This window comes from Colossoma macropomum, unplaced genomic scaffold (assembly GCF_904425465.1).
Source record: "Colossoma macropomum unplaced genomic scaffold, Colossoma_macropomum, whole genome shotgun sequence".
In the NCBI taxonomy this organism is placed as follows: Eukaryota; Metazoa; Chordata; class Actinopteri; order Characiformes; family Serrasalmidae; genus Colossoma; species Colossoma macropomum.
In genome coordinates, this window is record NW_023494809.1 from 3,841,669 (window position 1) to 3,869,143 (window position 27,475).

Genomic DNA, 27,475 nt, shown 5'->3' on the forward strand with positions numbered 1-27,475 from the left:
CACGAGATACGAAGAACACGTGTCCCTTCCCCACTGCCAGTCGTGCATCAAACATTGTCGCAGCAGGAGTCCAGCTTTGGGCAGCAACATATGCACAACGCCACATGCTGCACCCTTTTAGCCTGTTAGCCACCCTGACCTGCAGCACAGTATTGCATAAAGGCCTGATTCACCCAGCCCCTCCAATTTAGGGTGGCAAGTAACAATTATTTCTATAATCAAGTAAGTTACTGACTATTCTTCAGTTCATAATCAAGCTATTTTGGCTTTTTGAGTTCCTCTGCCTTTGCTTCATATGTGGCAAAAAATCTCTTCTAAAAAAAGACGTATCACTCTGAATGCTTCCCGTACCGCACTGTAATCTGTCGGAATGACCTTGTGCATATACATTTTTTTTAAGTACACACGTGTTGACAATAAGCCATGTCGACAATTATTCATAACTGACATCACTGACTTTGTGGACTAATCACTGCTGTTCCGGTTAGCTTCCAAATAGCTTCTATGACAAAACCTTTTGATGAACCTTTTGGTCTGGCTAAAACAGCTTAGAACAGTCAAACTATTAGCATGTAAGCATTTGAAAGTGGCGTTCCCCATGGGTGTGCACTGGGCCCATAGGCTCCATTACTTCCTAACACTTACCCTTATGAACTCTTTGCACCCTCAGAATTCCTTCCTTTCTAATTGGGTGACAGCGGTGCTGCAATTTTGATAAAGCAACCTCCTCCATCTTGCCCCTTCTCCTTCTCTGCCCCCCCCCCAAACCGCACCACATCATATTTGTCTCCTGCTTGTTAGCCCCTACGTCAAATTTGTCTCCGTGCCATTTTAATTACAGCCTCAGCAATCTCTCCTGTGGCATTCTGGGACAACACTGATCTGCAAAAAAGGTGATAAGTGGGAGACGCCACCCAGCTTTGGTATCAGTCATAAACAGACACTTAATTGAATCATTTGACCTCAGAGGCTGATCCCCTGCAATAGCATGCAGCAAGAGAGAAAATGATTTTGGAATATTAAGACAGTTGGGTCTGGAGCACGCCGCCCGCAGTACATAAACCATAGTCGCTTTGGCTGCATGCCCACCCTACAGCAATGTGGGCCACGCTATAGGACAGATAAGTGAGTCTGTAGTTTGCATGTGTGCAGCAACAGAGAGAGGTTCCATGTTCCCCTTTTTCATAGCTGCTTCAGCATCTTCCTGTTTAGGAATAGCTGTCAGGAGATGATGGCACTGGTTCAATACTGCAGCAGGTTTGTTCAAGGCTTCCGACACACACACAGACACACACACACACAGAGGCCTACAGTTCAACGCCGATTGACTGCTAGCATTCTCTCTTTTTTTCACGGGCAGACCATTTCCAGATGCAGCCGAGTTATCAATCCGAACAGACACACAATCCGGGTCCAATGTCACTTCTCCTCATTATGTTAATGGTTAATACATGCAAATGAAAACATTCCGGCAATTTGATTTCTTTGAAGATAGTTTGCATATTGTCTTAGCCATAATGACGGCACACTTTGCGCCCCGACTTCGATTTATGCAAGGCTAGTTAGTTCATTTTTATCAGTGCTGAGTTCATTTCTAGGGCTACTGGAATGCATTTTTTTCTTTCTCCCCCTCTTCTCACTATTTAACTAATTAGGATTCAGGTAACATTAGCAGATTTTTCACGCTATTGGTGTTTTTCTTAATTAAGAAACAAATGAATTCTCCCCAGCAAAATAGATGGAACAACGGGATAGGGTGCCAGAGGCCAGATGCTGCTGCTCTTAATTAGAAGTCACTCTATTGTCTGAGCCTTTCAAATGAAGCTCCAATCTAAATGGATATCAAAAGAGCTGCTGGAGTAAAGGGGGTTAGAGCGAGAAAAAAAATCCGGCCATTTAAAATAATAAGAAAATAAAGATAATGGAAGACAAAAGATATGTCCTGGCAGCTGGAGCCTTCTACGTACAGGTGAGAAGGGAGGGCAAGCCCCCTTACCTCAGGAGAAGGGGGTTGAAAGAGTTGAAAGAAAGTGGCTGCCCTCATGCCCTCTGTCTTTCCCTCCAGCTACCGCTGCCGCTCTGTTGAGGGACTCAGAGTCTTTCAACCTTGCAGCCACAGGCTGCTGTTTCATCCTTCTGCATCGGCACTTTTTCATCAGTTTGTCGTTCGAAGAAGAAAAAAAACATGCGACTTGGCTTCTCAGCAAAGGCTGTTTGTTTTTTTTTGTCAAAAAGCCGTTTAGCGGTAAATGACATTACGCTTAAGGCTTGTAAAGACAGAAAACTTTGTGAAAGCGAGTATAAAGTGAGACACTGGCGTTTTAGTTCGACATCTGAAGGTAGGCTTCTTTGTGGTCTTCTTTTTTGCACCTAAGGTTAAAAAAAATCACATTAAAAAACTAAATAAACAAATAATGAACGAAGAGAAAGTGCACAAAGCGAAGTCTGCTTGCTTTGAAAGTTCAGACGGAGGAACTGTGTGTGAAGCGCGGTCATTTAGGTCAGCTGGGCAGAGTTCAGAACGCTGGACTGTAGGCGTGTGTGTGTACGTGTGTGTGTTAGGTGGCTGAAGGCGATAGCATCGGCGGCCCGTCCATGTGCAAAGCGCTGCCAAGCCCGTGGGTTTCTCCTTCAGACGGCATGGCTTAGGAGCTCCCAGCGGATGGGCCAGTGCCCAGCGATACGGGCCCAGGACCGCAGCATCCGGGCCAAGCCTCGGCAGTGCCCGAGGGGCTGTGCCATCAATGCCTGCCTGCACGTGCCAGCCTGGACACGGCCCAGCAGGCCATTTCAAAGGGGGGGTGGGGGTTGGGGAGTGGGGGGCTGCTTTCGGAGGATCAGGTATGCGGTGTGATTTCCTTTTCCCTTTGTAATGTACCCAGTCAAAGGCAGAGCCAGGCTGACTTTCAAGTTGCATAGCGCCTCGCCTTTCATTTCAGCCACAGACTCATAATTGATTTCGGAGTTTCCGAAAAATTCCGGATGCCGAGCAAGGTTCGCAGAAATCGTCTATGCTATCAACTTGGCATCGCGGGGCAAGGGGAAAATCGGACGGCATTTGATATCCCAAACACAGGGAAGGGAATTGTTTAAAGCCTTTGTTTAAAAAGGTCTGTTGTTAATAGTCAACATTTCAACTGCGCATTTTTTTCTCCTGCACTAGCAGAAAATTTGAACAAGCTACCTTATCAAGGACTGGGCCGGATCACTCAAAGAGAATTTGAGCTTTGTGGAGCTTTGCAACTCTATGCGTTAGCTTCACTCATATGACAAATTAGCTGAAGAAATCTTTCATCACAACACAAAACATGCAATTTCATCAGTACTCCTGGCTGTGAATTGTCGGAAAGAAGCACAAAAAACAGACTTTAAATGTAACAATTTCATGCAAAGCAGTGTGCATATGGTTCCCTGGGCTGCTAGGAGCATCTTTCTTATTAAAACAGCCATGTTTTAAACACCTCTACTTATCCCCCCGAAAATTACCATAATCCTCCCTCTGTTCACCCATGTGCTTTCGTTCATTTGCACTCCTGTTTGTTTATTTCTATCAGCCCAAGAGATTAGAGGGGGAGATTACCTAGCACCGAAACACGAGACGCCATCAAAGACGGTGAGGATAATGTCACTCTTTTTCCCTTGCTTTTCTTTTCCCCCCTCTTCGGCAAACGCTCGGCAGAGTGGTAGAACAATGGCAGCGGCGGCGCTCCGCAAAGCGTGACAACCAGACGAGCCGATCCTGAGGGACAGGCCACATGTAAACACTCAGGCTGAACACGGCGCGCTACTAGACCCCCGCGTCCTCGCCTGCTAAAGGAGCTCGGCTCCTTTGGTAATATCAATGGGGGAATTACTGGGCTTTTAGTGGGTGTAGGTGTTGAGCACTGCTGTGATGAAAGGGGGGGGCTCCTACAGGGAAGACGTATGTTTCAATTATGAGTGAGCGAACAGCAAGGACAAATTAGCTAATCAATGCATGTGATTTAAAAAGCGAACCGATCCAAAATTCTGATACTAATAATGATAAGAACTAAATGTTTAGAAACAATCAGCCTTTGCAAAAAAGACGGTGTCCTGCTTTTTCTTAAGCTACAGAATTATGTTTCAATTATTAGTGAGTAAAAACAGCAAAGCCAATAACATCCAAGTCATATATAAAGCTAATCTATCCAAAATACTGATATGGACAGCAATACTAATTAAATGTACAGAGTCAGCCTCTTCAAATCCACCATGTAACTTTAGGGAGACCATATATTCTCTTTTTACAGGACATATCCTTTTTTTAAAAAAGTCCTCTAAAAAACGTGTCTGGCTAGGATTTCCGCATTGCTTCAAATGTTCAGGACTTGGCTTTGCTTTCATGTTGACACTCGCTTTCCACAGTCTGTCCCTGCCCCCAGAGTCCTCTATTTGAAAACCAAAATATGGTCACTGTATATAATTTGCTAAAATGAAGTAATGCACAGCTATAAAGGCTATGCAGCTTTAAGCATATCATTGTTTAAGCCAGTCTGGACAGCCTTGATTTCTTTTAAGATAAAGCTGTGTCTCTAGCCAAATACTGTAGTTTTAATCTCTAAAGCAATGAGAAAAACACATATCGAGAAAAACTTCTCCACAAATGAGAAGAGAAAACATCTTACAAATCAGCGATATTGTTAACTTGAGAGAGAGAGAGAGAGAACACAAAAGTTTTTTCTTCTTTTCCTTTAGGCAGCATTTCTGTGCGGCTGTCTAATTATTTATCCTGTGGGTCCTTCATGGCTCCCATTAATTCCTCCTGCTCTCTCTCTCTTTCCCTAGCAGTGAAAGAGTACATCTGCTGCTGATAACATGCCAGTGAGGGCTAGCAGCATTTGAGTTGCATGAGAGAGGCAGAGAGAGAGAGAAAAGGCAGCGCTCCTCTTTCACACCGACCCATAGGATAATAGCATTAAAAAATAGCTTTCCGCACCTTAAATCCGCAAAAGATACATCGCCTTTCTCACAGAGAGCTGGGCCTCGCGGATCTCCTCGCTTTGCAGCTCTTAATTCGGATGACGCTGGGGCAGGCCTAGTCTGTTCTTTTGGCAAAGAGATGGTGAGAAAAAGAACAGGAAAAACAGAGGCTAGATGGGTAAAGGAAAAGAGAAACAGGTAGGGAGGTGTGATGCAGGAACAGTGAAACCAGTAGACAAGCAGAATAAAAGCAATAGCTATTATAGATTTTCGCCATGCTGTAATTGGAGCTGAAGGTCTGCAATGGTCACCCACTCAATGAATTTCTTAGCAGAATAAACTCCCCCTTGATCTTCTTGTGCATGTATGTTTTAGGGTCTCACCATAGTCTCTCATATTGACATCTGCCATGACATTTTCCTTTAAGCTACTGTCATCTGCTACGATCCTAGTGCTGCACAATACATTACCGCTATTGGAAAATCAGTGTTGCTGTCACAATGTTTACATTGGTACTGATTGATAACAGAAACATAGTTAAATCAGAAAAGTTACAAAATAAAAGAAAATAAACAAACAGCGAGTTTCCATCCTGTGTAATTTTAAGAGAAGAACATAACAGTCCAATCAAAACACTGTATCATGTTTGTAAGACAATTTTTTGTGTCAGTGCTCAGGAAGAAAGGGTTTAGCACTAGATATACCTAGACATACCTGGTCTGCACCACAACTTGTTTGGTCAAGTCACACTGACCCTAACACATCTTTGTTCAGCAAAGAGCCACCAAGACCACAGGGACATTGAACAGCTCCCAACTGGAAGCCCAGCCTCAAATCCAAAATTGAGCCAGACATGACTAGTCAAAAAGTTTTAATACATGGTCTATCTCTAGCTCAAGTCTGTGATCATCTCATATACATTAAAACATCCAAGCTTGATACTGACACCACAGGTTTGCCTCTATTTAAGTATTCAATTGATCAATTACGTCAAAGCAATGCTACCTCCTAACTAATAAAGTTCAAGCATCTACAATGAAACCTTCAGCTGAGTCGATTTCCTGTGTTTGTACAGCATTCTCATTCGCTCTTGATTTTAAGACATTTAGATTACTCACTGAACTAGCTAGTTAAGCAAACACAGTTTTGCAAGAGGAGCCTCCAGTAATGCCTTCAAACATATTCAGTCGAGTACAGATGAAGGAAGACAGCTTTAGACAGCAGCTTTGAGAAGCACTCGCATGATTCAATCTGGGACACTTGGATGGAACATATAGAACATTACCACCGAACAAAAACTAAGAAACAAACAAACACACCAACTCTGTAGCTCCCTATTACACAAAGTGAAAAGCCGCCACTCAACTTTGTGCACTTTTTATGATTAAGCTGTCTGAGAAATGACAAATATCTCTAAAGGCTTTGAAGTTGCGATTCGGGCAGAACAATGCAAAATATGGGGTTTGTTCAAATTCCTATATTTTCTCTGACAGTGTGAAGGTAGCAAATAATAAATCCAGCTTACCTTTAACAACGAAGCATAATCTAAACTCTTCGGATTGCTCCATGGCCTGATTATTAATAAATTACGTGCTGGATGTCAGTGCTTGGTTTAATACAGTGAGCATAAAGGTGAATCTCTCTACACTGACACAGCTACTTCAAAACATGAGACAGCAGGTCATAGATCACAATAATCTAGGGAAAACAAGCACATCTTCAAACAGACTGTAAAGAGTAACAATGTTTGGCAAAATATGTCAGCATTTATTTTGACCTATTAACCCTATCTTGCCTAATGTCTCATCAGCAGGCCATGGTCTCTTTTAACGTAGTTAAATGGATCAGCATGTGGAATTGGAGCGCTCGGTTTGCTAGGATGTTTTTGTTTCACTATAAAAAAGAGAATCTCCAAATTTCTCGTCTTTACTTGATCATATTCTTTATGTATCAAAACAAATCTGATAACTACGCCTGTCACAATTACTACATGTTCACATAATGCAGTTATTGTAGCTGGTTTTCCAGTTGTTAGCTTTCACAATATGTAGGAACTCAGAGAATGTAAATCGGGTGCATTTTCATCCATTGGGTGGAGACAAACGCATGCAAATAAAACAAAAAAGAACTTGTTCGAGACGTCATGGGTCAACAAAAGTTTAGTAAAAGGTGAGCTCTGTTTGGTTATCTGAGCTCAAGCTGTTTCTGTCTACAGTTGTGATCTTCTAAGTTTCGAAATCTAGGAAGCGAGATATCTAATCAGGCAGTGTGACCACTTTAGACTTACAACAAACAAAAAAAGACAATTACATTTTTGATAGGAATGCATGGATTTGGGAACTGTGGGCCAGTGCCGATATCAATATTTTCATGTACATATATGAGGATGCCGATATTTTAATGGTTATGCTATCGTGAGGCACCAAAAGTAGCTGCTGCATAATTTAAGGTGGAACGGAAAAATTCTAACAAGAAGCAGGCGAAAGAGAAACTGACTTCAGCAGCTGAAACTTAAAGGGAACAGAATGGGAACAGTTGCTCTGTTTCTGGATGACAGGCTGGTAACATTGATTTATTTTTTGCTGTTTCACAGAATCAATAGGTCAGTATGTTTTGTCCCGTTTGCTGATGTTTGTGGTTCGCTTCGCAGTAGCAATTGTAGTGACAGCTCACAAACCCACAACCTAGCTAGCTAACGTTAGTTACATTACTTCCTCTGTTGCTGTAGGCTCTAACATTATATTTGCATTATCTATACAACGTTTACGAAGAGTTTTATGGCCACAAAGATAAAAAAAAGTGTTGTTCACCTTGGCAACGTGTGTCCATGTATTTGGGGGGAAGAGCACATTTGTTTTGCTGTTGAGAATCACGTTTGCGCCTTTAAATGTAGTATGTAGTATACAGTCCCACCCTCGATTGGTATCGGTTATCGGCCAATCGTGCTAAGAGGCAATCAGAAATCGGTATCAGCCCCAAAAACACTGACAGTTTCATCTCTATACAAAATGTAAATACTGTAATTACTGTGAATGCAAAATTTCTTTAGGGTAGTAAATACTGCAAAATAAATAAAACGCATACATTTTAGCACAGCAGCCCACAGTTCTGCTCTTTCAGAGTACAATAAATACATCATCAAATATCTGTTCGAAATATTGGCCAAATCTAAACATCTGTTTGATACCTATCTGCTGATACCAGACATCATCATGCATCCTTATTTGTTAATCTCAATTATTTATATGGCAATTCATCATTAGCCAAAATATCACAATCATGACAGACCTAGTGACAACCATAGTAATAAAACCCAATTTTTAAAAGAAGAAGAGCAGATTTAATGAAACAGCCCCACAAACAACCTCAGCATTAAAAAGTTAATCAAAGCTTTCTGAAGCCAAAATAAGTTTGGACCTTTCTGGAAGGAATAACGTACAAAGAAGTATGTTAAATATAAAAATGACCAAATCTTTATCAGTTATATCTAATTATTTGTCCCACACTGACAATGTATTTTTAAACAGTTGGAGTTCAAAATAATTATTAAACGATATAGACAAAATGAGACTCCAAACAACCGTGCAAGACTTGGTAGACTATCAAACTACCCTAAAACTATCACCGTTAGGTAAACAGCTTTCATCTTTGAGAGACAGAAGAAAATCATTCTTGCTTCAGAATCTGAAAAAATCTACAGGTGTTTCTGTCCAGTTATTCCACTGTGAGAAGACAACTCAGCGGCACGGTCTGAAAGGATGTGCAGCAGCAAAGACGACATTACTGAGAAAAGGAAAAAGAAAGAAACCTGCAAGTCAAAGAAGCTGATGGTTTTCGCAGAACATTGGAGTTTCCACCCCAGAGCCCAGACCTAAACACATCTCTGAATGTGTTTGGGCTTACTTTAATCTTGAAAAGCAGAAAATGCAACGAATGTCTAAGACTGAACTTTTGGGGGTCTAGAAAAATATCCCAGCAGATTTTTTTAAAAACCTGAAGTAAGTCTCCCAAAACAAATGGAAGAAGTAATGGGGTAAATGTTGGACAACCTAAATACTGAAAAAAAATGTTATATTTAGATGTTGAGGCTTCTTTGTATTTTCCTAACACTGAAAAATGGAAAAGTTTCTGCCTTTTGCACTGTACTGTTTAAGGGCATGTTAACTGATGTAACAGTGACTTAAAAAAGTGAAATTGAAAATGCTAAGTATTTCTTAAAGAGTGGGTAAGAGAGCATTTACTTAGCATTAGATAAACAGAACAAAACACAATCGAATCTGACATTAAAGAATAGGTCCACTCTGTGATGACTTGCTGTGAGACCTTGGCTTGTTCTCTCATTTTTATTTGATAATCTCTGCATCATCCACAGAGCTACAGGCATGGACTACATACTGTACACACTCACAAATCAATGGCCGGAGAAAAAAACATACAATCACAGCTCTAACAGGTTATCTGAGAAAAGAGGAATGTTACAAAAAACTCGATCTAACACTTTGGCCATTCAGAGCCGTGATAACGTTCTTAGAGGGTTTTCTTAGAAAATATTCTTCTAGAAGTTTAGTTCGGGTTAATCCTATATACTGTACAAGGTTCATTTTGACTGATCAGAACTAAACAACCCTCTATTTTCGCACAAGCACACACACACACACACGCACAGTACTTTAAAGGTCTCTAGACCTGTGCACTATTATTGATAAGAAAAAGAAGCTGGTCAATATACATCATCTAGCCGAAAGGATTACATTCTTATCTAAAATGATATTCAGTAAAGTATGACCACAGAAATGCCACTGGAGTGTTCTTGGGATCTGGTCTTGTTCTTTAAAAAAACGGAGGGGAAAACACTTTATTGGAATTAAGATCAGTGTCAAGATTAGAGGAAGAAACAGAGTGTGATTCCTGTTTAAGCCTCTTCTCTACTGCACTTTGTGGGCTTTTTTTTTCTTTCTTTCTTTTTTTTATTCCAACTCACTGCACAGAGCCAGACGTTGCAGGTTGTAGGACTGAGCTCTGTCTGTCTGATGGAGGAAAAGCTCTGTGCTCTTTGTGTGTGTGTGTGTGTGCGTGTGTGTGAGTGAGGCACAGGCCCTGGCACATACACTTGCAACAGACTGTGTGGAATGCATGAAACTCATTACAGGCATTATACAATAGGGGTGCACTAATCATGAATTTTTATAGCCGATTCGAGTCGTGATTTCTTTGCAGCCGTATCAGCCAGGGGCCATTTTTTTGGTCAATTTCATTTTTTTTAAAGGAAAAAACAGAAAACCCAATTTTCCTTGCTGTTTTGAAATAGAAGAGTTTGATGTAAAACGTAAACAGTCTATATATGCAAACTAAGCTGCACATTTTGAATTCGTTTTTATGATGTCATGAAAACCAAGTCATTCACCTACATTCACATATCAACCTACAGCAGGTCAGCTTCGCCCATTCATGTTGAACTGTTTTAGCCAAAACTGCTTTTTGAATGAAGCATAATACAAAGAAGCCAACTTGAACTGAGCTCATTTACATATCCTAGTCTTAAAGGCACAGTAACAGAAGCAGAAATTAAGAAATTAAAAACTAGTTTTTCCTAGGCAACAGGCAACAAAGACAACAACATTGTCTATTTGCTCTTTACCCAAAGTTTGCACTTTGTGGGTTAAATGAATGCACTGATCTGAAAATTGTAACAAAGAACAGACAAAATAAAAATTAAATGGCTTGTTGCCAGTCATGCATTAGGAGTGTGTATCAGCTGATTCTGATTGTGCACCCCTATTATATAGTATTAGTACAATGCCTGTGGCTAAAACATTCTGCTATGCCAAGTGTTCCTTTTGATTGTAAAGAACTCCTATAACAAAAGTTACTCAGACTACTTTCTAGAATGTTCCCCACATCCCTGCAGTAAGAAACATCAGTGAGGGGACTCACTGTGGCAATGTTATCAAAGACAGTCTGATATTATTCTAATACTCTAATTCTATTCTAATACTCCTTTCATTAAGTAACTCTCATCCTGTCTGTTACACCCACCAATTACAAAGAGCTCATTTGCATGTCCAAACTAAGTATTCGCATTCACTTCTAACCTCAGTCTACCATTGGTCAGTCGTTCATCACAAGCTTTCTGCCACTGAACAAAGACAGAAGTTTGTCGCTAGGGCTGATGGACTAAATCCATCACGTGGTTTAATGGCATAATTAACACCATTAACTGCTTACGTCCTTAAGCCACCTGTGCACATCTTAACATCTTTGTTCTTATATTACACTGTAGTATATTTACCAACAAATGTATTTTTATTAAAAAAGTGCAATAAATATCCACTGTGATCCAAAGGCCAGACAATCCAGAGGACTTGGCAGATGTTCTGAAGACTGGGCCCAGGATTTCACAGTGAAGAACAACACACAGTAACACAGAAAGCTCAGCTTCTCCAGTTTAATGTGGAATATTAAGTGTGTCCATCTCAAATGGTTGCAAAGTTATTCAAGTTTAAAAACAAGATGGTCCTCAAAGGTCCATCAGACTGGATAATTTCTTGAAACTGACCTACATTAACTGCTGCTGTCCTCCAACTACTATGTCATACGACTTCAAGTACAACTATGTTAATATTAAATGATGCGACTTCTCTTCCTCATAACACTCTACAGCAGCACAGCTGCACTGTAAGTGACTGCGTAAAGTCTCTCTTGCTACCTTGGCTCCTGAACAAGGGCACAGCCACACACAGTCATAGGCCTCAGTCAGGGCACTTGGAATCAGCTCAGCACTAAGGAGAGAGGGGTGTGTGTGTGTGTGCTAAGACACACAGAGACTCACACACAAACACACACACGGACTACGGCCGGCGTTCTAATTGGCTAATGTATGCAGGAGCTGGTCCATGTTGGAGGGGTATCAAAAAGCAATCAACGCTCCATCCCTGATGAGGCCGGCAACGGCGTTGATTCAGTGAGGGGATGGGGAGATGATGCTTTGGCAAAGCGGAGGGTCTGTCTTCTCCAAGCCCCTGCCACCCCCACCCCCCTTCGAAATGCCACACAATCACAAGACATTATGCTCACATCTCAACTCCAAAGCCACAGGAAAAAAGAGAGGGGGGTTGGGGTGGAATCAAGGGGATACTGAGTTCATCACTCACTAGCTGATTGGGAGAGACCCATTTGTCCACTCGTGCATACAGCCGCTGGGAACTAGTGGTCTTAGCATTGACTTTCAAATTGTCAATTTGTGGGCGAAAAAGAAAATACAGGACCACAGAGTATGATCTGTGCTCTGCGAAACAATGGCTAAGAGTAATGGAAAGCAACATTATCCTCAAAAGCTGTTTAGTCTATCAGACCACCACAGTTCTTTCTTGAACTAAAACTAAGCAAATGCACTAGAAGAAGGTTTCAAGGAATTGCACAATGCTAAATAACATGTACCACATGCAAAAGCAATTTTTTAAAAAAATGTATTCCATCTTTAGAAATTAAAACCCTTCATTATTTGTGACTTTTATGTGACATTTCTGATTTTAACCAAACCGATATGTAAAGAGAGAGACTCGACAAGTTTTGTTATTACCGGTGTTCCGTCTGTACCATAAAATCAGTGCAGACTGTTTATTACATGTTTTGTCTTTGGAACAGTATTGACAAATTAACAGTGCACATTAATTGTGACTGCCGTAGTCTTGCAATATGCAGTATATGCAGATCCTTGGTGAATCAATAATGTGACATGGATCAGGATTGGCCAAAATCATTTTTTTTCCTTTTGTATTACTTAAATACCTTGATTCATCAAATCAAAACAACCAGAGAAACACTCATGCGACAAGTGAAACTGATGTTTATTGTACACATAAAAAAAACACTGAGACTGGCTAGGCTGCATATCCTTCTGCAACATCAGTACTGTACAGGTCAATATCATGACAAGAATTAACAAACAATATATTGTGCAGCCCTAGTTTGGACTAGGCTTTTTTTCCTGATGAGATTAGATACAAAATAATCCACCTATATAAGGAAGGGGAAAGTCAAAGGAAAATAACTGAAAAAACAGGAGTTTAAAAAATTCTCGAAAGATATAGAGAAAACAGGACTCCAAACAACCAAGACCTAGTAGACTACCAAAACTGTGACCACTAGACAAACAGTATTTAAACCATTCATCTTTAAGAGATGCTTCAGATCTGAAAAAAAAAATCCACTGATGATTCTCTTCATCGTTCCACTGTGAGAAGATACTATGAGATTGAAAGAATGTGTAGCTATCAAGAAAAATGAAAGACGAAAATCTGCAAAGCAGCTACTGGTGTTCTCAGAACAATGGACTGGCCGCCCAGACCTCAACATCATTGAATGTGTTTGAGATTAATTGGATTGGGGGAAGCAGAAAATGCATGTAACTTCTAAGATCAAACTTTGGAACTGTGGAAAAGCATTCTTGCAGATTTCTTTGAAAAACTGAAAGCAAGCCATCTGAAAAGAATAGAAACTGTAATAAAGGCAAAGTGTAGACACACTAAATGCTGAAAAAGTTGATATTATATTTAGCTGAGTCTTCTAATTTTCTTTTTAATGTGTTTTCTGCTTTTTTCCTGACGTTCAAAAAAATGAATAACGTACTAAATGGCCACTCTGACTAAAAATTAAATGGATGTATCGTGTTCCCTGACTTAAAACTGCATGATCATACTGTTCCCTGATCACTCATACTTTCTCTCTCTCTCTCTCTCTCTCTCTCTCTCTCTCTCTCTCTCACTCTCACACTCCTCTGCAGCTCTTGGGAGAGGACGCTGGGATCTGAGCTCCACTTAGACACAGAGCAGGAGGATTTCACAGATGGCCGCGGTGAAGCTTTAGCCTTTAGCCGACAGAAGAGCGAGGAGCGGGGGCCTGATTTCACACCGGTGTGTAAGAGTATGCACGTACACACACATGTGTGTGTGTGTTTCTCATGAAAGCAGGCCACTTATAATCCACTGACTGCAGAAAAGGCCCGGAGCTATCCCACTGCCCAGACAGCATCCTCAGCCCAGCCTTGCCTACAAAGCCATGCATGGTGTGTTAGGCTCCCAGGCTGCAGGATCCACTGTTGCTACATCGGTGGGTGCTGGGCAAAAAACTATGCACGCTCCAGGTGGACTCTGTCAGTCCTGCACATTAGAGACATGTTTTGCAGCCCCTATTCATGCTGACTATGGGTCCATGAGCTCATTCAGACAAGACAACTCTGATCTGCGCTGCCTGATGTCAGAGTTAACACTGCCCAAAAGACACACCAATGCTCCATCTCGCACAATCAGCACATCTCAGCTGCATCCTCGTCTTGCGGGCAAGGGGCTTTTTATCATTAACTGATATTATCTTTAATAGCCCTGAACCTATTTGTTTTGAATGCCTGTACTGAGTACTTGCCAGACTAAGTGTGGAACAGAGCATCTTAATGAGCCTACACCAGTAATGTTAGTATTTAGCCCTTCTAATTATCAGTTAATATAACTAACTAGCTGAACTTAGCAAAAAGTTTAAGGCTAAAGGTTTTCAAGGACACGGTACATATTACTCTGTCCATCTTTTTTTTTTTCTACTGTCCTTGCAAATCACTGATCTAGCAACCTGACCACAAATATATATATATATATATATATTTAAAAAAAAAAAAACAAAAAAAAAAGCCGTTCTCTCTGTTATGCCATATCTCTTAAGTTAACAGAAGTCTTGAAGTGTCTTTGAACTTCAAAATAAAAAAGAAGACTAAAATTAAAGATCTCTGAACATATAAACATTGTGAGGAAATTTTGAATAAATTGTCACACAGAAAACAGAGAGCAAAGCGGGAAGAAATGGGCTGATAAGACGACGATGTTGGCTGCAGTCTCAGAATGAGCTGTGTGGAGATGAAACAGTCTTAAAAATGTAAGATAGATGCATGCATGCAATCTGAGTATGCCCAAACCAAGCTGCAAACATATAAGGGAATGTTCTGGACATAATCCAGCGAAAGTGGCTCAGAGTCACTCATTTCCAGTCCATTCACTGGAACTCTTTCATGAGACAACTCGTCGTTGACATCCGGGACCCTGACAAGAACCTCGGTGCGAGAAACACCTGAAGACGCTAGTGAAGACAAACGTTCTCTATCAAACGCTTCAAACGGTCCTCGCGAGACCACTCTTCCTTTGACTGACTACATCTGTGAAGCAACCTTTTTTTCTTTTAAACAGTCCTTTAATGATAAAGTCTGATTGATGTAGACGAGAACAGTGGCGGATATTGTCATGCTTGGAGATAATGGGGCCTTTTGAATAGATTTTGATTCTAAGGTGGTAAATACAAGATGATGTGCCCATTTAATACGACGCTGGTTCCACTTAGAGAAAAGGGAGACTTTTGGGCTTATGGCTTATGAGGCAATTTGCCTCTTTTCTTACAAGTATGGAACAGTCAGTTCAAGGCTACTCAAGGCACAGGATGAGAACAAAGTTATGAAACACACACATACACATCTGTTATTTTCCAGCACATTTGTGGCACATACCTCTCATACAGTCATACATAAGTTCCTTGCATACCGTTTGTTCAAGGCAAACAACCCAGTGAATCACACCTACATGCCACTGCTTATGCAACAAGCTGCTCTACATCTGCAGTGACAAGTAATGAAATATATCGAACAATGTAGTGGAAAATGTGCTCTTGCCAGCACTGTGACCTGTTCTGCACTATACATTGCCACAGCCAGCTTCCTGAAAGCAGTCAAAGGTGGTGCAGTGGAAAAAAAAGTACAGAGAGAGAGAGAGGAAGACAGACGTCTGTGACCTTCTTGTCCTTCTTATTTGCCTAGCTGCCTCTCCACTTCAATCTGAGACGCAGAATCATCAGATCCCAAACGAACTGTCAAACGTCTGTGACGGAGGCAGAACCAGGCATCAATCAATCAGCTCTTCCCTCTTTTTTATCGCCGAGGTTTTTCAGCTGTTCCCCTTATCACCTGACCCAGTTGTTTCCTGTTTCAGTGGCTTAAGGAGAAGTTGGAGATGATCAAAATGTGCACTTCAAACTTTAAATACGACAGAGCTTTTGCTTTTCTGAGTATATAATAGGCATTATCAGTACTTCCAGAACGCTTAAAAAGTGCATGAAATCTTTTATCATACAAAAACAAATGATTTAGAACAATTATAGCCTTTAAACAACAATAACCACCAGTGTATAGAAACTGCTTAAACTACACAGTAACAAGCTGCTGAATGGATGTCAGTCCATTATGCAGTTATCTTATTTTAATCATTTAGTTCTACCACTTGCTACTTAAATATTTTCTTTTGGCAAACATTGAAAAACAATCACTGTACTCATAGTTTTCTAAGCTGTTTTTTAATGTGACACTGTTGTTTTGCTTCTGCATTTTATGCTTTATAGCTTGTTGGCTAACTTCATAAAAATTAAATTTTGTGACACACATTGCGAATAATAAAAATGCTATAAAGATGTTATATTTTGGCACATCGTCCACCCATAACAAGAACAGCATTCTTTCTTCTTTTTGTTCAAAGCAGCATGAGAAGTCCTTAATATTTAAGGAAGTTAATTTTGAGATATGCCTTTGAAACTGAACGATTCCAAAGCATTTGAGCATATAAAAGTCACATTATCGCAGCACTATCTCTTTCGGAATAAACTGCAAGCTAAAATTTCAATGATCACGAAAACTGTCACAACTTAATATCAGTGTTAATGCCACTGTTCTTGTTCCATCTCTTGGCTTTAACTGAGCAAAGAGTTTGAACTATAAAGTACATAAGTACTGCATATAAAGCTAATTGTAGTCACTTAATGATCCGTCAAATCATTACACCAAGACACTAAGCAGTGCTGTCAAACCCATGAGTAGCTTTACCCTTCTGCAGATCAAAACACAGCTGTCTTAAAGTCATGTTCTTAAGTTTGTACAGTATTCCTAACCCTTCTGACATAAATTGTTGATCTGTTTACTTGCCAGGGCTTTGTCATGTGTAATTTTCCGGCCAGCTCTTAAGACGCCATCCGTTTTGTATTCCTGGGTCGGGAAAATGCTGATGTACAAATCGAACTGAGAGGCTTGCCGCATAATCCTCCCCAGCACCTATTCCTTAATGGGTTGAGTTGGGGGGGTTCATCCTAATACCAGAGGAAATGTCCGACGTCCTACTTTTTTACACCACAAACCCCAGTTCATAAACACGCAAGCATTGCTAATGCCTGCCAAGAGTGAAACTTCGAACATCCTGGCAATCAGCTTACTCTCAATGGGGGTCGACATGTTTCAGGGTAAAAAAAAAGGCACATACACATCACTGTATGCTGTTAAAGAGAGTTGATGCGCAGTAAAAAAGAGGGGGGTCAAAAAAGCAAAGAAAGAATTGCCGGTCAGAAGCAGAAGGGAATGGACCTGAATTAAACTCTCTGGAATCACCACTGGTTTAAAACTGGTAGCTGCTGATTTTGGCCAGATGTAGCATTCACTCCATTTCAAAGGATATGCTCCGTTCTCCGACTGTCTTTGAGGATGAAACAGAGTGTGTGTGTGTGTGTGTGTGTGTGTGTCTGAGAGTGAGTGTGCTCATGTGCATGGTGTGTCTCACACCTGGTCATAAGCCAAATCAGCTCAGGACCCAATATCCATATTCATTACATGCTAAGATTCCAGTCAAGCCAGAAAAAAAGAAGAAAAAATATATAACACTCACACAGTGACCGCAAGCATCGCAGACTAACCAAACACACTTAATTGAGCCGTATCTCCGCGGTGGCGGCGCATGGACCGGCCGAGGTGAAAGGGAATGCGTGAGTGAAATGATTGAATTTGTGATGTGTGCGCTGGCCCCCTTTCACTCTCTCTCCGCCTGCTGCCCCTTTCGGCTGGGGCCAAACTCAGAATGTTAAATGAGGCGATTGTGTCCCCGAGGCAGAGGAGCAGGAGAAGGGGGGGGGGAAGAAGAAATGCAAGCATCTCTGTGTTCCTCTCTCATGGGACTGTTGTAAGGATGATGAGGAATATGACTATGTTGGAACTTACAAGCAAACCTGGCTACATCTGGGACCTCTAGGAAAGTGAAAGGGGAGTGAGAGTGAGAGACAGAAAGAGAGAGAGCCTTCTGCTGTTATGATCACATGATGGGTTTTCATATAATAAGAACTATTTTCGGATATGCACCAAAAATATGGATACAACGTTCAGTGAAAGTCACAGATGTAATTAGGTATTATGGCTGTGTCATTTGGGGTATGTGTAGTGAAAGTCTGCATGGTTGTTGTCAGCGCACAGGAATGTCCTCAGGGCTCACTGATGCTTGCATGGACAGATGGGCGCTTTCATTAAAAAAACATGAAAAGTTAGCCTGGCCAACTTCAGCCTCACCTCTTCAATTTATCTGTACACATCCAACAGTTCGGCTAAACGGTTTCAATACAATAACATGAATAAACCTTCACTGAGGATACCGGTCGACAATATTAAAACAGTTCCAACCATATTTGGATAGTTAAACCTTCTTACAGACGAGAAAAGTTTAGATAAAATGTGCTTTTACTTTTTACAGCTAAGTAAATTTTAAGTACTCGGACTCTATGAACATACGTACTAACAATCACCCCCATACAGGCGCACACATATACAAGAACACACCGATAATCAGAGCTTTGTCTGGGTTTAAAAAGGACGTACTTGAGCCAGAGCTCCACTCCAGGCCCCGCCACAAACGGCCTTTGAACATCAATATTTAAATCTCACATCTCTGTTGTGATTAGAATGCAGCCTGCCCCCCCCTTGAAACAAAAGGGAGAAAAAGAGCAAGACAAAAAGACCAATCGATGATCTTAGAGTCTAAGCTAGATTCCTAAGCAGTTTGCCACTCTCCGCACAAGAGATAAGATAAACTTCCTTTGACCTGAGAGATGAAGTTGCCATGGCGATCAGGGGAGTCCACTCTCCCTATTGATATTTTGCTGATGTTACAACGAACCGAACCAGATCCTGCGTCTGATAATGCTGATTAATTAATACCGATATTGATCCGTACAAGCACAAGACAAGGCTATTAACTGGGAGGCTGAAAGTCAATTGGTACCCGCGGCTCAGTACGAATCACTGATATCAGGCGCGTAAAAGGGGCCGGCAGACGACGGGGATTTGTCAAACACAGTTTCGCCGTTTGATCTTGTTAGGTCCTTCAAGATAGAGTGGGAGAAGAACTGCGTACTTATGCGGTTTAAGTTGGAATGATGGCCCGGAACAAAATGAAAGTGAGCGAATATGGCTGTGGTGCCTTGAGTCAATGCGAACAAAAATGAGGCCTCAAAGTTTGACCATGATTTGATTACGAACACTGCCTCTGGACAAACAGCAGCAGGTCTCCATTCCTCTGAATGGAGCAAGCAAAGGGTATTATGAGAGCATTCTGACTCACAGGAATCTTTACAGCAGAATTCAGGAAAAAGGAAGATAAAGAGGAAACTATGGCCGGAAGTGACCTCCACCTTTTGAAACCAGCATCGCTGCTTCATCACACACTGTTTTCCAGACCAGGAGAGAGGCAATCCACGGGTCTTGTCCATACCACTCTAACTCTCTTAAAACATAACAGACCCATTTCCAGCACAGGAAAGTGCCATCAGTTGACACTACATCCCACGTCTATTGCACCATAACAGGCCCAGTGATGCTTTCATCCCAGAAAGAAACTGGTCACGATCGTTTCGCTTTTCCATCGGGAACGTGCCCTTACTGCAGAGCAGGCAACTAGTGATAGTAATAACAATAATAACAAATAATCTCAAATGAATAGCTGGCGAGATAAAAAATGACAAATTGTCTGTATACTGTGCCGGGCTCCATTTGCATATGCCCATTTGCATAGTGTAATATGGCGGCTTCAAACAGACAGACTAGCAGGCAAACGATGCTCCTTGAGCGCAGACGAGGCAAAACAGCGCAAGCTGTTATTGGCTGCCAACAGATGTCACTGTGAAAGTTGGCATGCAGCAACCATTCTTGGTCTGACATAAATCTAGAAGGAACACTGGCGAGGAACTCGTCAGCGACTGAAAAAGTGGCACTTAAGCATGGGAGACCCCAGCGTCCCGAGCTTTCGATGCATGCCACGCTTAAATGAGATTGAGATCCCTTCTGCATAAGCATCTGATGCTTAAGTTTAACTCAGAATTGAACTCAACCACAGCAAAAGCTGAGACTAGGGATGCATGATGATATCAGTATCACACTGATATCAGCAGATATTTGCTTTAAAAAACTGACATCCGACAGATGTTTAGATAAATGTTTATGTATCGGCATCAACAGACATGTACATGAGAAATGTCAGATATTGGCATCGGCTCACAATTCCCATACCCCTAGCTCAGATACAATGCACGTGCCACTCAAAAGCACTGATTTTGCCAGTTTACAAATGGACTACAGTTACCACAGTCCTCTTCTACTGTTGCTCATTCTCTCACAATATCTCTCTGATTCTGTTTCAAATCACACATACATACACAATGCCAAATACATGGGGACTAAATCCACATGGATTAGCGTAACACACAAATATACCAAAACATTTATTTGTAGAGAGTTCTAAAAGTAGCAAAATGAAGAAAAAGCAGACATTTTAGTGTAGCGTACAATAAATACGTCATTTAACATTGGTTTAAATATTGGTCAAATATTCGTCACCTGTCTGATGGCAATATTTTTTTATAATATCCACTGATACTTATATGATTCTGGAATCAGTGTGCAAACTTAATAGACATTCATGTGGAGTGTGTGAGAATTGGACAGGTTGCTCACAGTAAACCATAAAATATTCAGTCATTTATTCAAGGACTCAGTTACATATTGCAATTTTACTATTGTAAAGACCAGTTTTGCGATAACAACTGATAAGCAATGTATTGCGCAGCCTTAATACAAAGTAATTGATATACAAATAATAACAACAAATGAAACAACAAATGACTAGAAAGAATGATTCTTCACATGTCAACACAACATGGCAACTTTACACACACACACACACACACACACACACACACACACATGGACACACAGACACACACACACATACTACCCCTTCAGTCTCACATGTGTATAGGACTCAATCCATTTCTTCCTATACAATACACATTCATGAATACACAAACGCACACATACACACACTCACACACTGACATGTTGGCAGCTAAGTCAGCAAACACTCTCCCAGTGCCATACCATTCTAAGTTGTCTGTGATAAATCCCATCCAGTGATCTGAGTGTCAGCTGATAGGCCTCACTTGGCTCCGATGTGACATCATCAGCCGGCGCATTACAGCTCAGGGCTGCAAAGATGAGCATCACATAGAACGCTATGAAGTCAAAGTGACAGCCTATTACATATGCCATTACAACAGTGCAGCTCAAACTGAGCTCTCCAACGCACCAATCCAACTCCAGCATGCCACACTGCTATCTACAGTAGCCTAAGCTACATCTCATAAGACGTACCCGGATTTTCTTCTAAATGCTGAAATCAAACATTTTTGGGACTTGGCTCTCTGTGCGTTGTTCGCAAGTAAGCACCTTTCACTAAGAGTGCAGTCACGTTCAAACGAATTAATCGATCAATTCATCAATCAATAAACAGATCAATAAATCAACAAATCATAGAGTCACTGTTAAGTGCCACTACTGCAATAAAAGGTTCAAATTATCTTTGTTTATTTATTTAACCAAAGGTTATGATCCTGTGAATGACTTATAGAAAAACAAAAAGTCAACATGTCACATCAAGAGCTGTAACTAACACACCACTGTCGCTGTTAAAACAAAATCGCGTGTCTCCGATACGGCAAATTTATGTGAGAAAGGAGAAACGTTCTTAATTTTAAGGTACATTAATGCACCGAGATTTAATACCAAGCAATTTTGGACCATTTCCACTGGTAAAAAAAAAAATACAGAAAGAAATGGAGTTACGAGGTTTTGATGTGATAGCGACGCCATGCTTGAAGAGATGAAAACATCATGTAGACCTGCAATGCCCAGTGGGTATAACACTTTTCGTTAGGCATCTGCACAATGCTCCTTCCTCCCTCTCCCTCTATAAACAGATGGAGAGAGGCTCTTCTTACATCATCCCACTTTCTCTGCAGCCCCCGCTTTGCAACTTTGGGGGCAATTTTACAGACAAATTACACCAAAGGCCACGGTTTCAATTTAACAACCTGTGTATCTGCCCTGCCTATTAGAGCAGCGGAATACATCTGTCAGTGTAAAACGTGGCTGAAGCCTGAACACCAACACACTAGGTTAGAGAGGGAGGGAGAGACAGAGAGAGGAAGGGTGTGCAAGAGAGAGAGAGAGAAAGAGAGAGAGAGATGAGTTCACACATCATGCCACAGCCACAGCTAATCGCAAATCCGTCCAGCATCAGCAATATTTTCGCTACTTTCCATCATAAATTTGACTGCCACTGCCTTGGAATGGCTAACAATCTGGACAATTTATTGGCATATTGGCAGAGCGGGGGGGTGATAAGGGCTAAAACAACAGCAGCAAGCAGCTGGCCCAGAGATATAGGCCTGATAACACTGATACTGCATGTGCTCCCATTCGAAACACCTCCTCTTCTATCACCTCCCTCTATCAAACTCTTATTACAATACAAAATGATTAAAAAAAGGGAAAAACATGTAAGAGGGTTTTTCGCTTTGTGGTGGAGGGGGTAAAATGAACCCTAAATATACATTTATAAAGGGAAAAAATAGAGAGAAAAGAAATCAGATGTAACGTTTCGCTGGCAAAAAACAAGGGAGGAAAAATACATAATTTATCACAGTATTATCGGGATATCCAGGCAACCTAATCAAGGAGCACTGAGTGACTATTTTTTGCCTTATCATCCAAAGTGGTGGAAACGGAGAGGGGAATTATCAGTCGACTGCAGATTGCTGGGCTGGAATTTTAATGGTAATAATCGGGGCCTCTGATGGTATATCTCGCGGCCCTATCTTTCCCATTATCGGGCACTATCTCCTCAGTCATCGGAGCAAATTAATGGCGCTCTTTCACCATCTCCTTTTTATCATGGCTCCGAGAGCGCCCAAGGGGAAAGAATAAGCAAAATATTAAAATACTGCATAAATCACAATTTTAGATAACGGGCCCCAACGTATGCCTGTGGACGGGAGGGTGGATGGGTGGGTGGCTGCTGGAGGGGGTTGGGGGGGGTGGTGGGACGGGCGTTAGACCTTTTTTTGTCCTTCAGAACGACTGTACCGCGCTGACTTGCCGCGGAGCCACCTCACACAGCCTTTCTTCACTCTGCTCCCCTCCCGCGCTGCTGGGGAGGACCACTGTAGGCTCAGCGCGACCTTTTCTCTTTCAAAGCGGAGCTCTATTTCAGCACGGACGGCCGTGGGCCCTGGCGTGGAAATGCTAATGACGATGTTTTACGGTTTCAGTTCGCTCCTGGACAGCAGGCATTTTTGGAAAGGAGATGATTGGCTGCTTTTCTTGGTTCAAAACTTGTCAAGGAATGTAACACATAGCAGGTCCTGATCTATGTAAAATTAATAGCATCAATAAGACAGGGATTCATTGCATGCTGTTAAATGTGTGTAAGCACACAGCACATGCTCTGGGTAAGCCACCTTAATTTGCTTCGATTGCCAAAAAAAAAGACAAAAACAATGTTTGAGCCATAGCGGACGTCAGTCAACTTTAAATATTTACGTTAATCCATTAATAAATTAATATAATGCCGGATTGAATTTTGGAATGGATTAAAGTAAGACCTTATCATTATCAAATATCTGTAATTTTACTCTTAAACACTATGATTTAAATGCAAGGAGGTAAATATAAATAGACTTGACATACAGACACACACACAGCAATCTGGATATTGATTTGAGCAAAATAAAAATATCTTCAAGACATACTCTGATCGAGGACAGTACAGAGTCAAGTAGCCTCTTGGGAGAATTTAACCTGTCTTTCAAAACAATTCATGAGAGAGCCACAGTGCACACACACACACACACACACACACACACACACACACTGCCTCACACACTGCACGCCCCACACAGACGGCCTGCTTCCTCAAGGCCCTGCCACACATTACCACAACATTTCACCCTCTTATTTCACACATTACTCATGAATAAAACACATAAAGCGCACATATTCATATCACTGATCAACCTTCATTATCTTCAGCCCTGGACATTTTTTTATATAGAATGAACACGCTAAGATTTTGGAGCCACCTGACCAGTAGAGCCCATTCAGTCATTAATCTGCTTAAAAAGCCTACATTAGCTCTCAGATCCACCACTGCTGGGTTTATACATTTTCATGAATCATTTGATAATGCCATTACATATAAAAATAACCGTCAATGACTAAAAGGTCTAAAAGATGATTAAAAATGTAAAATGACAATTTATAATTAATTTGCTAAATATTTCATATCTAAAAATCAGTCAGAAACTTAATTTATATGAAATAAAGGTGGGGAAAATTACACTATGTCAGCTGTAATAACAGCAACATTAGTTTTAACACACAGATTGCCATTTAATAATGAACTGTGAATGTTTAGGGATTGAAATGAACACTTAATAACACAGCATGCGTAGCAAGAACTATTACTGTTATTACTGTAATTATTAGTATTAATGCTAACGTTAATATAGTAGTAGTTATTACTATGTGGAATCTAAAGCAGTGTGTGTGTGTGTGTGTGTGTGTGGGTGGGTGTGTGTAGGTGTGTGTCAGACTACTCTGGTTCAGGTTATGACACGTTAACTAAATGATACTTAAAACGACCTCATTTATTATTTGTCGACTTTAAACCCCGAAACCTTGCTCAAATGGTTTCACCTCACCTGCCGGTCTCTGTTAGCCGTAACGGTTAACGCTAACTTACTGTACCTCAGCAGGTCGGTTAGCTCGACTAAGCGCGGTGATGTCTGTCGAGTAACAACCAAACAAACCGAAAAGGGATCGTCTTTTCGCCTCTAGTCCAAAAACAGTGCCGTACTGAGACATAAAAATTAGTAACTCACCCAAAAAGTAGGCCTATTTATTTCTCTCACAGAAAACGCCGTTGCCGGCAAACGCTGCCTCGGTTCAAATAAAAACAAAACCAAACTGCACGTGCGGCGCGAGAGAGAGAGCCGTTACTCCGGAGCCGTTGCGAACAACTTTTTCTCTTTCTGTCAGAAAAACGCGACGACCGAAAAAAAAGAGGGTTTACTTAGCAAATGATGATAAAATAAACTTACGTTTGATTTGCCTGGGGTTGCTCTGCTTTCTTCGGGACATGCCTGCTCTGCTCTGAGCTGCTCTCAGCGGGTCCAGGTGGAGCTCGCCGGGTTCGGGTTCATCCAAGAGCCCCGAAGGGGTCGGTGGCGAAACCGTGAGGAGGGAGAAAAAAGGAAGATTTTTTTTTGCTATTCACAACGACTAAATCTCCGGTTCTTCTTTTCCTCTTCTCTGTCTCTCTCTCTCTCTCTATTCACGAGCACGCTGTTGGATCGCTCACTCGCTATCTCTCTCCCTCCCTCTCTCTCTCTCTCTCCCTCTCTCTCTCGCTCTCTCTATTCGTTCTCCGAGCTGAGGCGGTACGGTGAGGCGATCCGCTCGAACTGACTGGAGAGGTGAAGGCGTTTCGCGGTTTTGTTTTTGAAGATAAGGTTTGTGCCTCGCTGCGTGCCGTACTCCTCTCGTGCGCGTTCCGTTGGAGTTTTTACCTCAGAGGTCGTCTAATGAATTCATTCGTTCGTTCACTAATTGAGTTCTCTTTTTTCAGTACTATCAGACGCCTAGGTCACTCCAGCGCAGCCACACAACGACTCGAGCTAACCCCTGTTTGTGATCTGGACATCCTTATATCGCGGTCACACGATAAATCGGAATGAATTGGACGGAACGGTTTGGCGCGCGCCTTCGCCACAAATGGAGCACGCGGGCTCGTTCACCTCACACTTCATAGTTATCCTCTCCAGTGCGCACATAGTGTGTTAGTTTCACCCCAAACCTTTAAAAATATGGTTCTTTAAGGGTTCTTAAGTAAAGTCAGAGTTATGTACAGAACCGCGAACACTTAAAGAACCATTTGAAAGCTTAAAGTGTTCTTGGCGATGGTGATTAGAACCATGAGTTCTGTGTATAATCATTTCATGCATGGTAAACTGGTTCTTCAGATTGATGGAGAATGTGAAAATGGTTCTATATAGCACCGAAAAGTTTCTTCTATTGTTACAAGCTTGACATTTTAGTAATGCAGCACCCTTTTTGTTGCTATACAGAACCATTTACCTGGCAAAGAACCATTTCAGCATGGATTGGTTCTATATAGAACCAATATGTTCCTAAATAGAGCCATTCACTAAAGAAAAAATGTTCTGTAAGCACCAAAAAGGGTTCTGCTATTGTTAGAAAGTCACAAAACTCTTTTTTCTTTTATATTTATTAAGAATCTATTATTGTTATGCACTAGTTTTTAGTTTTAAATTCAGAATCACAAAAAGTTTGGGGTCACTGTGAAAAAATGCTGTTGTAATACTGTTACTGTGAAATGTCACAGATTTCCACTAATTATAAGGAACCTGTGAAAAAGTAGACATTTCAGATGCATCCAGAATGAAAATTGCTGAGAAAGCTGTAAAATATAGAGGATTAAGTTATAGTAAAATTAATATCCAGAGTACTTTGGATTTGAAACTTCAACTGTTGGTCAAATCTCAGGCAGATCACTGATCAAGAAATTACAATGTATTATTTATCTTTAATACCTTTTTGGTGTTCCAAACATTGAATGAAATATCTTGGAATACTTTCTGGTGTCTAGCCTATAGTATTTCAGTCTGTACTGTATTTGTTGTTCTTGAATAAAACAACAACCAAGTTTTAACAAGTGATTCCAAACTTAGAAAATTAAAATATCTACTGTGGCCCCCAAAAATATTTGGACACTTTCGCCAAACTTTGACATTTCCACCTCTGTGCTTTACAGTCCACTCATTAAAAAATGGTTCTTCCAGGGTTCTTTCGTGTAGAAAGTGGTTCTGTATAGGACTAGGAACACTCAAAAAACCTGTTGCATGCTTAAAGGGTTCTTTCCATGGTGAAATGGCTCTTCAAGGTGATGGAGGATGTGTGGTATAGTTTCGATATGGCATTTTTATTTATTTATTTATTTTTTTTTACTTTTGGACGGTACTGTAAAACAAAGGCATTCTTAGTAAATATAAAAGAAAAAAGAGTTTTGTGAGTTTATGTGAGCCTTTTTGGCCCATACAGAACCATTTTTCAAAAGGTTCTGTAGTGAACAGAGTGGTTCTTTTTAGAAACATGAGTTCTTTATAGAACCATTTCATGCTTAAATGGTTCTTTGCATGGTGAAATCAGTCTTCAGATTGATGGAGTGTTGTGTATGGTTCTATATAGCACCAATAAGGGTTCTTCTACAGTTACGATCTTGTAACAATA

The 27,475-nt window shown here is 41.0% G+C and overlaps 1 protein-coding gene across 1 annotated transcript in view; it reads right to left on the reverse strand.

Moving 5' to 3' along the window:
• The window catches only part of zfpm2a (zinc finger protein, FOG family member 2a), a 163,136-nt gene extending 137,521 nt beyond the window's left edge, over positions 1-25,615 (reverse strand). Inside the window, exon 1 of the mRNA XM_036558337.1 lies at positions 25,267-25,615. Coding sequence (XP_036414230.1) covers positions 25,267-25,306 — 40 coding nt within the window. The 5' untranslated portion in view covers positions 25,307-25,615. The remainder of the gene's footprint in view (positions 1-25,266) is intronic.
• Between the last annotated feature and the right edge of the window lie 1,860 nt (positions 25,616-27,475).